Source organism: Neopelma chrysocephalum, unplaced genomic scaffold (assembly GCF_003984885.1).
Source record: "Neopelma chrysocephalum unplaced genomic scaffold, ASM398488v2 Primary Assembly neopelma1_96523, whole genome shotgun sequence".
Lineage (NCBI taxonomy): Eukaryota > Metazoa > Chordata > Aves > Passeriformes > Pipridae > Neopelma > Neopelma chrysocephalum.
Genome location: NW_020925169.1, coordinates 228,841 through 242,895, shown reverse-complemented (window position 1 = coordinate 242,895; position 14,055 = coordinate 228,841). Strand labels below are relative to the sequence as shown.

Sequence of the window (14,055 nt, the reverse complement as noted above, 5' to 3'; positions counted from 1 at the left end):
TAATCTCAGTATTCCAGCCAACTTAATAAATGTAGATATTCCAGAAAGTATGTCCATGCATACATTTTTACACCTAGTAGGACTCCCTCATGAAACAACAAATGGGAACTACTTGTTTGTAGCTGTTATGATTTTGAAAACAGAAAGATATTTATCTGTGAAACACAATTCAATCAACATTTATGCTTGGAATTTTCAAAATTTAACAGGAAAATAAAGGTTAACACTAATGAAGATAACATTAATTGAGAAACAGCAGTTTTGTTTAAATCACTAAAAATGAATTCATTAAAAACTGAACTATGACCAGAGCTTGCTGTCTAAAAGGTACTAAAAGCTTGTATTAATGCTTTTAAAGTTGGTTCTGTTTTATTTTGGTGGATTTTTTGTTTTGGTTTGTTTGTTTGTTTTTTTAATTCAGGAACACTACCTCTTAGTAGGGAAGCAAATATTTGGGTCTGGAGTACTTCTTTCTGTAACTCTGTACTTCTGAAAAAGCTACAGGTGTAACATATACGGAGGACAAAATAACACTCATTTAATCTTAATTATATTTAAATAACATTCAAAACAAGTGTATGCAATAAATACGCAATATATGAAGGCACCAAAGAAGATTTAATGGAAGTAATTTGTGAGATGCTTAAGATATATTATCAATACTTCACTCCATTTTGATTTGGATCACTCACTTATAAATTATATAAGCAATTATATATATACTATTAATATATGTGTATATATATTACTATGACTTTTTAAAAAAACACTCTTTTTTGTGTGACATTTTAAACTTAGTTACTTTTCTAAAAAGCTGAATAAACATTATTTAGAGTATCATCATAATGCAAAGTTTTAAATAAATTAAAAAAAACCCAAAACCTCCATATCTACACTGTATTGTCCCTCAGTCTAGAACACAAACACACCGGGGTGATTAAAAATAGTATAAAGAAGATCATACCAAAAAAGCAGCTAGACTTCTCGGGGGAGAATCCCAGTCAAAGCAACTGCTAATGTAGCAGATGGCAGTTATGACTGCCATGATACAATGCTTCATCCGTATAAAGTTCCTTAACAGTAGCTGTTAAAAACATGAAAGAACAAAAATATTTCAAAACCCCAAAAAGTTTCAGAAAAGGCTCATGCTTACAATAATTTCATTCTTAATTTCTTAATTAAGGTGAAGACAGAAAATAACAAGCTCTCTAGCTCACAAGTGGAGCAAGTTAGTTTAAATTCTCTGGCTTAGAAGAGAGAGAATTTGTTAGTTATGTGAATTGGTATTTGCTGAATTTCATTTTAGATGGTACAGAAATTGTCCAACATTAAAAAGCCACTTGCAAATTTTCATAAATTATTTTGTTTATTAAATTTCAGTTTTATTTAGCCTTCCTTAACAAATGTTGGTCTTTCTCAATATAAAGATGCTGCAGCATACTAACCCAAAACCATGCAAAATTACTGCTCTAATCTAATTAAGATCATCTGTACTCTTTAACATTTGTAACAAATTTGTCTGCTCTCATGTATTTTGAAAAACCTGGTTTTAAGTATTTACCAAACTAACTTTTAACTGCATTTTTCCAAACTACAAGACGTAACAGCTCTAGGTTTTGATTCAGGAAATGTACTTAAATCCTCCAAAATTACTTCAGCCCCCCCAAAAAAACCCCAAACCAAACCAAACTAAAACCAAACAAAAAACCCCAAACAAACAAAAACAAAAAACAAACCAATGAATTATTTGTGTACTGATTTGCATAGAAAATGATCACTCCTCCTGCCATCTCCAAAAGTCACAATACTATTTTCTGTTATGAAAGTGGGAAGAAGAATTAATCTTGAGTAAAAGGTCTTATTGCTTCTTTGCTGGGAAAGTAGAGCAAACTGTAGCTTTAGCAATTACATTACTCCCAACAGTAAAGAAAGAAATATTTTGCCTCTTGAAATGTTTTTTATGAACTATATAAAAAACTGATGTAAAACTCATCCAGCACGTAACTTAAACTATGCTCAAGTCTATAAGTTTTCATAAAAGTAAAAATCAGTTCTGAGACCTTTGCTTTTTCACTGAAAACAACAAAAATCTTATCCCCACAGCCAACTGAAAGCCCAGCTCTCTCCATATAAAATACATCATTTGTGGAACAGGAAAACTGAATCAAAAGTAGTTCAAGTGGAGAAAAACATGTGTGTTTAAATATTCTTCACCAAAATGTTAAAATTGTATGTAGCAAAAATATCCAGAGGAAAAAGAAAGAGTCCAGACACTTCCTACCCCCAGGACTCTCTGTAGTATAAAGTGTTTTAGTCTTCTTTCACCTTTGATTCAAACCTTATTCAACTAACTTATTTAAAATTTGGCTAAAATAATGCTGAAAGACTCTTTACCCTGCAACAAATGGAGAACTTTAGGTCAAAGTTAACAGCAAAAATTTATGCAAGACTTAGTTTACATGCACCTGGGCGATAATCTGATATGTGTGGAACATGCTGGTTTCAACTGTGTTCTTATTCATGTATTTCATGGAAATTAAGCCACAATTTATAGAGGAGACACAATAAACCCATGTATTTTGTTTCTGCCTTCTCCAACATATCATATTCTTTCGTAAATACATAATGAAAATGTTTTTCTTTTCTCTCAGTAGTATGACGCCAGATATTTGGACGTGCACACTTGATATTACAGATTTTGGAAAGGATTAGTGTTTCCTTACTCTTTACCTGTTTAGACAGTCTGTCTTCCTCTTCAATATACTTCTGTTCTTTAGGCATTAAGGTTCTTATGCTGGCTTTCACCTATGCATTAAAATGTGAGTCAGTATTTCAAACTTACGTGCTCCTTACTAATAACATATACTTTAATTTGCAAAAATTACAAAGTTTCAAAGTCATGGCTGCCAAACCACAATACATAAGTGTACACAGAGACAACAGTTGCTGCTTCCTACGTTAGCAGCAATAGCAGCAGCAGCAACAAAAAGAGTGGGTGTGCCAGGCATTGGCAGAAGAGTATTCTGTAGTACACATCAAGGTTTAGAGAAAATGAGGAATGACAGAAATTCTCTACAAATCAGGAACAAAAGCTCTCATGAAACTGAACTCTTTAGCAGTACAAAAAAGCCAAAGTTAAGACTTACAGCATTAAAAATCACATCTATTTCAAGATAGATGACCCCCTTTGTTGGCCCTGTCAGCTGCTTGTTTTTCAAGACGTAGGCTTTCTGTTCACCATTTTGAATCTGCAGGAAAAGGACATGACAGCCGTCTGTCTCACAGTCTCCACTGAATACACCCCCCCAGTGACCCCTGACCCCCAGCTGCTGAAACTGACACAGAACCCAAAACAACTGTGGCAAGTCTGACAAGTACCTGTTCATTACCAGGACTAAGTCTGTCAGGAAAAATTAACTATCATGGGATTCAACATGGCCGTGAATAGAGTATGTTAAAATTTTAGTGTTCTTATTACAGACCTTGGTTGAGAGATGACAGATACAGAGCTGCAAATTTATTTTTTTTTCTTCCTCCCCCGCTTCAGCAGAGAAAATTCAGTGGTATGTCAGGTGAATGAAACTTACAGACAGCAGTGGTATAGCAACTTTGCCTAGAAAGTCAGCACTTCGATCGCGGTCTTCATCGTAAACTGTCACTTCAAGCACCGAGTGGATGTCTTTTATATTACTACAAAGGAAGTAGTACACACAGTGGAGAGAGGAAGTGACTTACACCAGTGAGTACCAAGGACAAAAGTGTGAAAGGTTAGCACAAACAGATACCCACCTATTTTTCCAAGCCATGGAGAAGAACAAAACTTAAGTAAATGAGGCCTCCCTGTGTATAACCAAAATGTGTTCTAAGAGCTGAAATGATTGCTCGTGCTCTCTCTCTCTCTGCAAGGCTTTCCCAGCTGAGGTTTGCTTTAAATCTCCTACTTCGGGTTTGTGCTGCATGACCTGCAAGGAGCAGCACTGAGGGATTTACAGCCCCCAGTAGCAGGACTGAGAGCTTTTAAAGGCTATCCCTTAAACACTGCTGCCACTGCTGCAATTCTTACTGCAAATACTGTGAAATCTGTGGCTTTGTAAATGGAAATAATTACAAGCTACAGGAACATATCCTTGCACTGAAAACAAGCTCTTTACTTCTGAAATCCTTGCTTAATTACAAATATACAAAAGTCATTACAACAAATAAAGAACAAACAGTAGGAAACAATCAGTTTCTCAGCTATTATTGAGGCAAAAAAGCCTGCAAGCTATTAAACACTCCACTGCCATGCACTAGAACGTCACTGTACATTGTAAACTCTTGAGTGAAACATTTCTATTCCTTATTTGGAGAAAAAGAATTATTTGAGAGAACTCATTTTTGATCGAATGGCTGAACCAGCAAACACAAATTCAAGCAAAGCAGTTTAACTGCAGTAAAATATAAGCCTCTAGATGAGGGATTGCTAGCCCAAAAATTAATTAACAAATCTGAGGATAAATATAATATTCAATGCAACTATACACAGAAAAAAGGCCACAAAGGCCTTCAGAGGTTTTCTAATTGATTCCTGATTAGTCTTTTGTCCTCTAGAAATCCAGGCAATTCCTTGAGCAGAGAACACTGCCGACCATTGGAGGATGATTAGTTATTGGCTCTATTAGCATATAATTAAAAATAAATTAATGGAGAATTTAACATGGTTTTGCAGATACAGAAATGAGAACAACAATAATAAGCTGTTGAAAAGTACAACTATTGAGAGATTTTTTTTTTTGTTCTGAATTCATTCCTGAGGACTCACTGCAGGTCAAAAAATCTATGGATGCCAAATATATGACTGACAAATTTAGAGGGGAAAAAAGTTAAATTCACACTGAATTTCAAGATCAAGGGCAAAATATAGCATTTTCATTGATGATAAAGTGAAGTAAGTGTACACAAAGCTAAAGCTTCTACTGGTTTTGCAGAGGATTGTTAGCTGATTTCAGCAGCAGTGAGACCTGCAATGATCAGGTTTTTTTCTACTCATTGGTGTCACATTGCAGTCAGATAGAGGGAAGAAGGGAGAAAAAGAAGGCAACTGAGCAAGACAAATAACAAGGACATTTTGTTTGTGGAAGACTTTTTTTCTACTTTGCCAAAGCCTTTTACTGTCTTCGAAATAACAGAAAGATAAAAACCCAAACTTCATGACAAACTAAATATTTTAGACTGCATTTTACCCAACAGCTGCACTGTACTAGTACTAAACTAGAGAGTATTGTGAGAAGTGCAGTTGTTAAATGAAAAGAAGTGGAAAGTATTTGATCTTAATTCAGAGACTTTTAGAATTTCTAACTTTATACAATTGACTAATGTTTTTTAAAGTTAACAACCCCATTTTAATGAAGGTCATAACCACAATATGTTTTTTCCCCTCTCAAACTTCAGGGGCAAACCCATCATACCGGATTCGGTCCTTGAAACTCCCACTGAACCTAGCAGGAGTCTGGAGTGCTTAGCATTACATATAGCTGGTTTCCAAGAAACAGACCTGGCTTTTTAACCTTTAAAATGATACCACTGCTATAATTTTTTTTCATGTTTTTAATCTTCAAAAAAGTATTCAGATGTTTAGTTTAGAAATATCAGTATGTTGTCACTATTCTTCTTCAGAACCACTAGTAGGTATTCTCTTCAACACCCTCACCTCCAGAAAAATCCACCCAAAACCCACTGCCCTCTTTCCCAACCCAAACACCCACTGCACACCACTCCCCCCACAAATCCAAACACCTACAATGTGAAGATTTTGTTCCATTCTGGATTGAGGTTCTTGTAGATGGTATGTGTCAGCAGTCTGTCATTGTTCAATTCAACTACACAAAATGGGTCACTTTTACCTATAAGGGAAAATTTGGAACAAAATTTATGAACTAAGAAAACATATGAAGAGCAAAGTTTAAATAAAAACTAGTTTGGCATTTTTTTTTTCCTTCTCCAAAGTTGTACTGTAATTCTCTTAAGAATTAATTCAAGGAAGTCCTACGGTCTGGATATTCAAGATATTCAAGAGGCCCTCATCTCCTTAATCTATTAACATTCTTTGCTAAAAGAACAGGCTTTTGTCTTAAAAAAAAATTTAAAAAATCACTATACAGATTTTTCTGATGAAAAAACAGCATGTTCCTAAAAGATGCCAAGCACCCTTCCGAGACAGCTAAGAGAACTTTAATGGTGCCCATACTCCACTGATTGTAATGATAACACAGAGCATTTTGATATGAAGGAAATGTATTATTTCATATTATTTGCAATAACACAGCACCAATCAGAATTATCCAAAAATTACTAAGCCTTACATGTTTCACATTATACAAATCCTCTCCCCAAAATCAAGGAGTCTTAAAGAAAGTCTCATATAAAAGCTTAACACCAGAGAAAGTGGGCAAGTACAAATAAACAATGAAATTATATCAGCTGGAATGATGGGCTGTAGTCTCAGCACAGCAGAAGGTCAAACATGGTTGAGACTAATGTATACATTAAAGAACAATGAAGTATCTTTGCATATATTTACAAAAAGGTCCCTCAGCAGGACCACCATCAGAAGACAAAGTATGAAGATGCTCCTTTGAAAATGTAATAAGTGATAATGGAAGCAGGATAATGGAAATGGCTACGGAGGTTTATCTTTTTTTTTTATCTAAAGAAAAAAAATCGGGAACGCAAGTGTGCTTGTGTGTGCGTGCTTAAATGTGAAATAAGCAGCTTATAGCAAAAGACTGCAGGTGAGCAGTGCTTAGATACTGAGCAGAGAGCAGGAAAAAACATCCTGACTACAAGTTTAGGTGGTAAAACAGGAAACTTACACTAAGTTTTTTCAAGGTTTGTATTTAGAAAGGTGGCATGGTTTAAGCCCAGACGGAAATCAGGCCCCATGCAGCTGCTCCCCTCCCCCCACTGCCTCAGGTGAGAGAAACAAAAGATTACAGGTTTAAATAACAATTTACTGGAAACAGCAATGAGATAAGAAAATGAACAGTAACAGCAACAATACTAATAACAATAGTGTATAAAAGAGTGATTACATGCAAAATGCTCACCAAGTCTGATGCTCCCTCCACCATTTTTTTTTCCCAAGCCCAAGATAATGAAAAACAATGGCAGACAAACCCTCTGTGCCTGTGTTTTTTCACCCAAACCCAAGACAATGAAACAATCACAATGCAGCTGGGACTAGCACCACCCCACCACTCCACTTGCTGTCTGCTCCCCTGAGAAAGGACAAAATGGCCGTGGAACATCCATGCACCCCCTTTTTCCCCCACCCAAAGCCCCACCCTTTCTTCTGGGAAGTGAGAATCCCTGACTTCTACTTCCCCGCCTTGGCAACGATGTGCATGGTATAGAACAACAACCTAGACAGGTCTGCATGGCTCCAGGCTTCGCCCCTGCCCCCCCCATCATTGGCTGAATCTAGGACAAAAGGATAAGAAGAAAAGTAGACAACTGAATCTGATGCTTAACAACAGGCTGGCTGTGTAAAATGGAACTCTCCAAAGAGGGAGGAAGCAAAAGGCAGCAAGATTGGTATTTCCAGGGTTTCAGGGCACTCCTGAAATTTCCTGGAAGGGTAAGAAGGTGTTGTGAGGTAAACCTGAGGAACTGCTATGATGGAAAGAGCAGTAATGAAAACATGAGGGCATGGTGAGAAGACAGTTGCAATAAAGAGGCAATAAAGGAAAGAAATCACACTGTGGACTAAATTATTTAACTCATATTTCAAATTATAATAGTAATGACAACTGTATAAATGCTATCCAAAAAAGAGACACTGTCCTTCTTACCTGTTTTTATTTTCTTCAGTAAGTAAAAGGAGTAACTTTTGCCTTTGGCACAGAATACACGTGTGTGTACACATAATTTTCACATAAGGCTACAAATATGTAAGTAGAAAGTTGAACAAAAAACTGCTGCTCCATGGACCCAAGGGAACTCTGCTGAAAATTAACAACTGAGTTGCGGACTACAGCATGGCTTGCTCTTGTCTCTAGACTTTCTCTGGGCAGTAAAGTGATTGAAAGGTATTGAATGTTGGCATTGGCCTTCCACAATCAAATCTCGGACACTAAGCATCTGTATTTCATAATGGCTTCCATAACTCCATATTAGTTTTTCATGCATTATAAGAAGCCATAAATTGAGTAGCTAAATTAATGGGGCTATTTAATGATATTAGGAGGCACAGAATTTGTTTCATACCTTATACAAATGACAATGAAATCAATATTTAGACAAAGATGTCCAGGTATCACATCTCCGAAACTGCAGTATTGATTCTGAATACATCAGAGGTTAATGTGTATATTATTAAGTTTAATGATAAAGAGTAATTGTTTTAAACACATTCTAAATTACTGTTGATGTTTACCTTTTCTAGAAAACAATATACTGCTGTTTCCCATTATCTCGAAAAATTACTCATTAGTAAGCAGAGGTGGACACATCACACATCTCAATGTTCTCCTACTTTACAAGGCTAAAAGGTGGTAGGAAAGTTAAATAATTCATATTATTTGAGTTCTGTAGGTTTCAGTATTTGAAAAAGAAATATCCAGAAGACAGTTAAAATAACGGCAGCGCTGACATGGCAGGTAAACTAATTTATCTCATTTTTTAAAGTATCATCAATCATATTTGGACATGGTGGTACAATGTGAGTTGAGCTTATGAATCGTATACAGACACAAGAAAATGCACTGCAGCATATACAGGCCATCTTCTACAAACAAAGAGAAGGTATTTACTACATTTATTTATTTTCTGCACCTGTTGGCATGTGCTTTTTCAATGACTCTTCTTATATATTCATATGGATATCAATCAATAATATGTAACATTAATTACAAAGCTCCTCAATCAAACCAAAGACAAATAAATGGTTTCCAGAAATGAAAAAATCCCTCACCCACAGTCAACATTTCACGCCTCTTCCCCCCATCATTTGAAAACAGTTCAAGACCAAATATGAATAAAGGCAATATCATGAAATGGTTCAAGGAAGGGTCTAAATATCATAGCTAACAAGTAGAAGCTTCAACATCTCTTGTCAGGAATACTGGTTTTATTATATAAGAAGGCTCTGAAGTTCCCATAGGCAAAGCCCTTCACCATTGCATATGGGCACTTCTTCCATATGCTAAAACGCTCAACTCAGCTTGGTATCTGAAAGGCAACACTCTCTGCTGACATGCTCAACATATGGTATGGGCAAACGTTATTAGGATACTAACTAAAATAAGTGAACGTGATCCAGAAATGTACAAAGACTTGGTGAAACACATATCCATCTGTTATCTTTCAAGTTCTTATTATTAGAAACAATAACTGGAATCTTAACTCTCACTGACAGCCTTGGCAACCTGCTGCACTGCGAGAGTGTTCAAAATAATGGAATTGTTCCCAATGAAAGCCTTAAGAGGGCACTAAAATATTAAAGTATGTCCTTAGGTCTCCTTGGTTCCTACAACAACCAAAAAGATCCAGCATCACTCTATTATTCAAACCGAGTACCTTAAGCACAACATACACTCTAACCAAGGTAGCCTCAGACAACTTCTGTCAGTTAACGTGATTAGCAATTTCGAATAAGAGATACAGAAACGGTTTTCCTCATTTTTATACAAAAGAAACACACATGTACACAAAAGCATATGCTCTCCATTTAGCTTGTCTAACAGTACACTTAAAAATCTCTGATTAGACTTGTGCTGCCTATGCTCTATTACATCATTCATTCTATATTATGTTGTCATCATAAGTATGCCTTTCACTACAGAATAAATCACAATTGTCATATATAAGTGTATATAACCTGTCACATGTCAAGAAAGTCTACCCAAATCTCTGTGGCTACTGAGGATGTTCCAACTAGCAATCCCCTCTCCATGTCTTAAATAGGCCTCCAGCTACTATTCCAGTGACTTTAGAGGCACTTAGTTATTGATCAGGTGGACATCTACAAAAAGCTCCTTTGCTTGGCATTATGCATGGGTAAGATAACCACCGCCTGCATACAGCACTTAAACATTAAAAGCACATTCCCAGAAGCACCAACACCAGCACTTCAAATTCTGAGTAATCCCATGACCTCAGTGGGACTAACTGCTAGTATGCCCACCAACATTTGAAGGAAATAAAAGTAGGTAGTAAAATAAATAAAAAGTAGGTAGTAAAATAAATAAAAAGTAGGTAGTAAAAAACAAAGTACATCTTCCCATTTACTGAAATCAAACCTGCAGAAACCTCAATATGAAGCAAAACAAATCTCATTAATCCATTCTCTTGCTGTAATGTCTCATGCTTTTTGGACTCTATTTGTACAGTCCTAAGGGCTCCTGAAATTACAGAAATGAACTGCTAATTTACATAATATTCATAATAGGAAGGGAAAGCAGCATCTCTTTTGACAGATCTCCCTCACCCTTTTCCCCCTTTATCCATTACGGAAGTGGACTATCTGAGAATGTCCTCTAGAAGGAGTTTTACTTTGTAATGTATGCTAACACTGAAAAGAAGAACTACTTATCTTTTGAAGCTTCCCATTTTATGCCACACATTGCATCTAGTTCAACAGATACCCTTGTTTGTGCTATGCTGTATTGCATTTAATGTTTAGACAGTTGCAAGACCAGAACACAAGCTGAGATTACCTAACTTAGATCTAACTTAGACAGCACTGTGTTCCTCACATTGCACGTGATGCACACATTAAAATTATAGTCATTTACTTGTCACCTTATTTCTTAGAACTACCACATGCCCCTGGATGAACACCCATAACCTGAAATCAGCCCAACTCTGCAACAGAGGACAACCAGGAACTATATATGTGTTATTTGTTGTTTGCTTCAAAACTGAAAGTCCTCCATAGCCCAGAAAGTCCTTCACAAATGAATCAAAGTCAGTTCAGAGCTCAGATTCATTATCTGTATCTCAGAAGTTGGACCACCAAAACATTTTTCTCCTGCAAGTATATAAAATTCACTTTTTCATCATGGAAAAGATACCTAAACATTGATTTATAGAAGCAACTTTTAATTGCTTCTCAAAATATTTAGAAAACCAAAACAACAAAACGTTACTCTCCACACAATTTTAGCTTCTGAATTTTTTTCTCAAGTAGCTACAGAACCATCTTGCCCGTGTTTTTTCACTTGGAAAGGTTTGGGAAAGGCCCTTTCCATCAGTTCAAACACCACAAAACTTCCACATCTGTAGATCAGCTGGCTCTTTGTGCTGGAACTCATAAGCAAGCACCAAACACACTAGGTGACTTGTGAACCGTGGTGAAATGATAGTCATGGGCTGGTGGACCGGTCTCTGACACATGCCACTGCAGCCTACCTGCCAGGCTGGAGGTGAGCTGGACTCTGTCCACTCTAGAGAGCAGCTACAATAACAAACCATCCGGTGTTATCTCAAATTGACTACAGAAGCACTGCTTTATCACAAGAGATGGTAAAGACGTGACAAATCAGATGCAAGGATCTTTTGTTTGTATAATTATGAACTTTACCTGAATGTTACAGCTGCCAAACTGCAATATGACATAATTCATATTTTTGGGCAAGTTAAATAGATCTGTCCTTAAATAGTCCCTGAGGGGGAAATTGTCCAATATAAATCTTGGTAAACTGTTTTCCCCGCAAAAATTCATTTTGGGGCATAGCACTTCTTCCAAACAGAGGCTTCAATTCAACACAACTGCACTTTCACACTCACTTCCTAGCTCCACTTGTACACAAAGCAGAGCTTTTCCTTGACGAAACGCTATCAAAGCTTAAATTCGCATTTCTTGCTTTCCAGGTTTTGTACAACTGTGATGTCCTTTTATTATACAACTCTATTAAATGCATGCATTTGTCTCCAGAAAACTGCATGTCATTTGCATATTATTCAGTTAATACTGCAAAAAATGAGACTTCAGTAAACAAAAATATGGAAACATCCATATTTTATGCAGTAAGATGATTCTCTGCTTTACAGAGGAAGAAAACACTTGTGTACAGTAATAAACATCATGCTTTTCTGTTTTCAATCATTGAAATTCCAGCCTTTAGGAAAGAAAATGAAAAATTAGAAACACCATCAGTCACTGTAGAAAGACTCTGCCTTTCTTAATTAGGGCTGCCATGGAACTACCATGGATGTAATTGCTCTTCAGAGTAGATGCAAGCAAAGAAGCACACGGCAGACCTATCTGTCCCCTGAAAAACTTATTGCACTTCATAAGTATTAACTCACAAGGGACAGCAGATAGCATCGGGCTAGATACCCTTGAGCCTTGCAGAGATACTTCTACCATGGCTGTAGAAAACATGCATTGCTAAAGTATATCTCCAGGGACAAAAATAATTTCCTAATTTTGCTGTTTCAAATGTATTCTCAACAAAAGAAACCAGATGGCAGGCTAAATATAGATTGGCACTTAACATCTACCTGCCACTGATCAGTCTATAAAGTTACATAAACTGATAGAAAGTCAACTTCAGCATTAGCTAGACCATGAACCAATGTAAAGCAGATTTCTAACCTTATTCTAAACTAAATATTACATTAATTTTTGCATTATTGAAATTACATTATCAAAATGGAACTAAAAATGTTTTGGACAGTTTAAAAGCCTAATAAGGGATTTCAATTCCATTTCTACTTTTAAAAGTCAAGTTCTCACACCATGACCTCATAAAATTCAACTAACTTTAACATGGTTAAGAAAGCCAAAATATTATTTGAATATTTCATAGGCTATTATGGTCCTCTCCTACCTCTGGCCATGCCTATCCACTACAGATCTAAAAGAAAAACAGCAAAAAAAGGCCTTTAGTTTTTGGGAAGACAAGACAGCCAGTTCATGACTCTGGGGGGCAGTGCCACTCATGCAGACGCTAATGTCACTAATGTTGTTCCAAGCTCCCTGCCAGCCAGCTGCTTGCAACAGAGCAGTCAGTCTGACCTTTGGCCAGGAGGAGGAATGGCTCAATAGCTTGAGAAGCTGCCTTATCTAATGGATTAAGTACAGGACCCAAGCCAAATGCCAGCTTTGAGAAGGATTTGCTCTATTGGCCTTAGCCAAGTCAGTTAACCTTTCTTAGTTTTCCATCTTTAAAATGGAAATTATAATTCCACTCTATCTGTGCTGCTGCAAACACGTTGCAACAGATTGATATAACGAATGCTTGAGGTGTCTTACCAAGCAAGGTAGTGTAGTGCCATAATCAAGTTAAACTCATCTCCACAGAGTATTTACAGAAAAAGAAAATTTAATAATCACAAGACATCCTTTCACTGTAAATTTAATTGTAAATGCTATGGTCAACAAAAAATATCTTTTAACAAAATATCTTTTAAAAATATCTTTTAAATCCTAATTTTGCCATTACTATCCTAGAAATGGTACTTGAAAAAACAGTAGTTTTGCAGTATGTGATACTGGACCGAAGTCTTCAGGCGATCTATATTATAGGACTCGGTGAGACTTTATCTACCATAGACAGATAAAAGTCCTGCCCATCTACTAGATTTCCATACTTAGTGGAGATAGTTCAAGTGTATATTGAAATATGTTTGCCACTAATTGACAGAGCAAATTACTTTTGGAACCATATTTCCAAAGGGCCACTGAAAATTTATTTCTTCAATTTTACATGCATGGGCTTCCATACCTTTGTGAATTTAATGTTTGTGTGCTCTGATATTTAACAGCATCGGAAGAACAATTTCAAAGATGTGATATTAAGACAGTTTAGTAGAATAGATTTTAGAAAAATCTTTTACATTCTGCACAATTAGCCATCTCGGTGTCTTCATCATACTTTCAAGTACTGTAATCAAAATTTTACATGGAATTTTCTTAGAAGAGAGGTTGAATTCCAGACATAAAACTGAAAAAAAAAAAAGAATAAAACAAAAATCTGACTCATTTTCTATGCTTACTTTCTACTTTTCAGAGGAGGAAAAGCCTGCAAATTTTGACTGCAGACCTAAATATCACAGTAAAGTCCATCTGAT

At 36.2% G+C, this 14,055-nt stretch overlaps 1 protein-coding gene across 6 annotated transcripts in view; it reads right to left on the bottom strand.

Annotated features, from left to right (window-relative positions):
* Positions 1 to 14,055, bottom strand: part of MCTP1 (multiple C2 and transmembrane domain containing 1) — a 189,411-nt gene that overhangs the window by 92,996 nt on the left and 82,360 nt on the right. For all 6 annotated transcript variants that reach the window (XR_003538401.1, XM_027708764.1, XM_027708767.1 and 3 more), the window contains 5 exons: positions 5,780 to 5,882; positions 3,588 to 3,690; positions 3,147 to 3,248; positions 2,731 to 2,805; positions 965 to 1,084 (listed from right to left, as the gene is read on the bottom strand). Coding sequence is in view for 5 of the 6 variants with exons in the window: in XM_027708764.1 (XP_027564565.1) it covers positions 965 to 1,084; positions 2,731 to 2,805; positions 3,147 to 3,248; positions 3,588 to 3,690; positions 5,780 to 5,882 (503 nt within the window). In the remaining variant the exon portion in view is untranslated. The remainder of the gene's footprint in view (positions 1 to 964; positions 1,085 to 2,730; positions 2,806 to 3,146; positions 3,249 to 3,587; positions 3,691 to 5,779; positions 5,883 to 14,055) is intronic.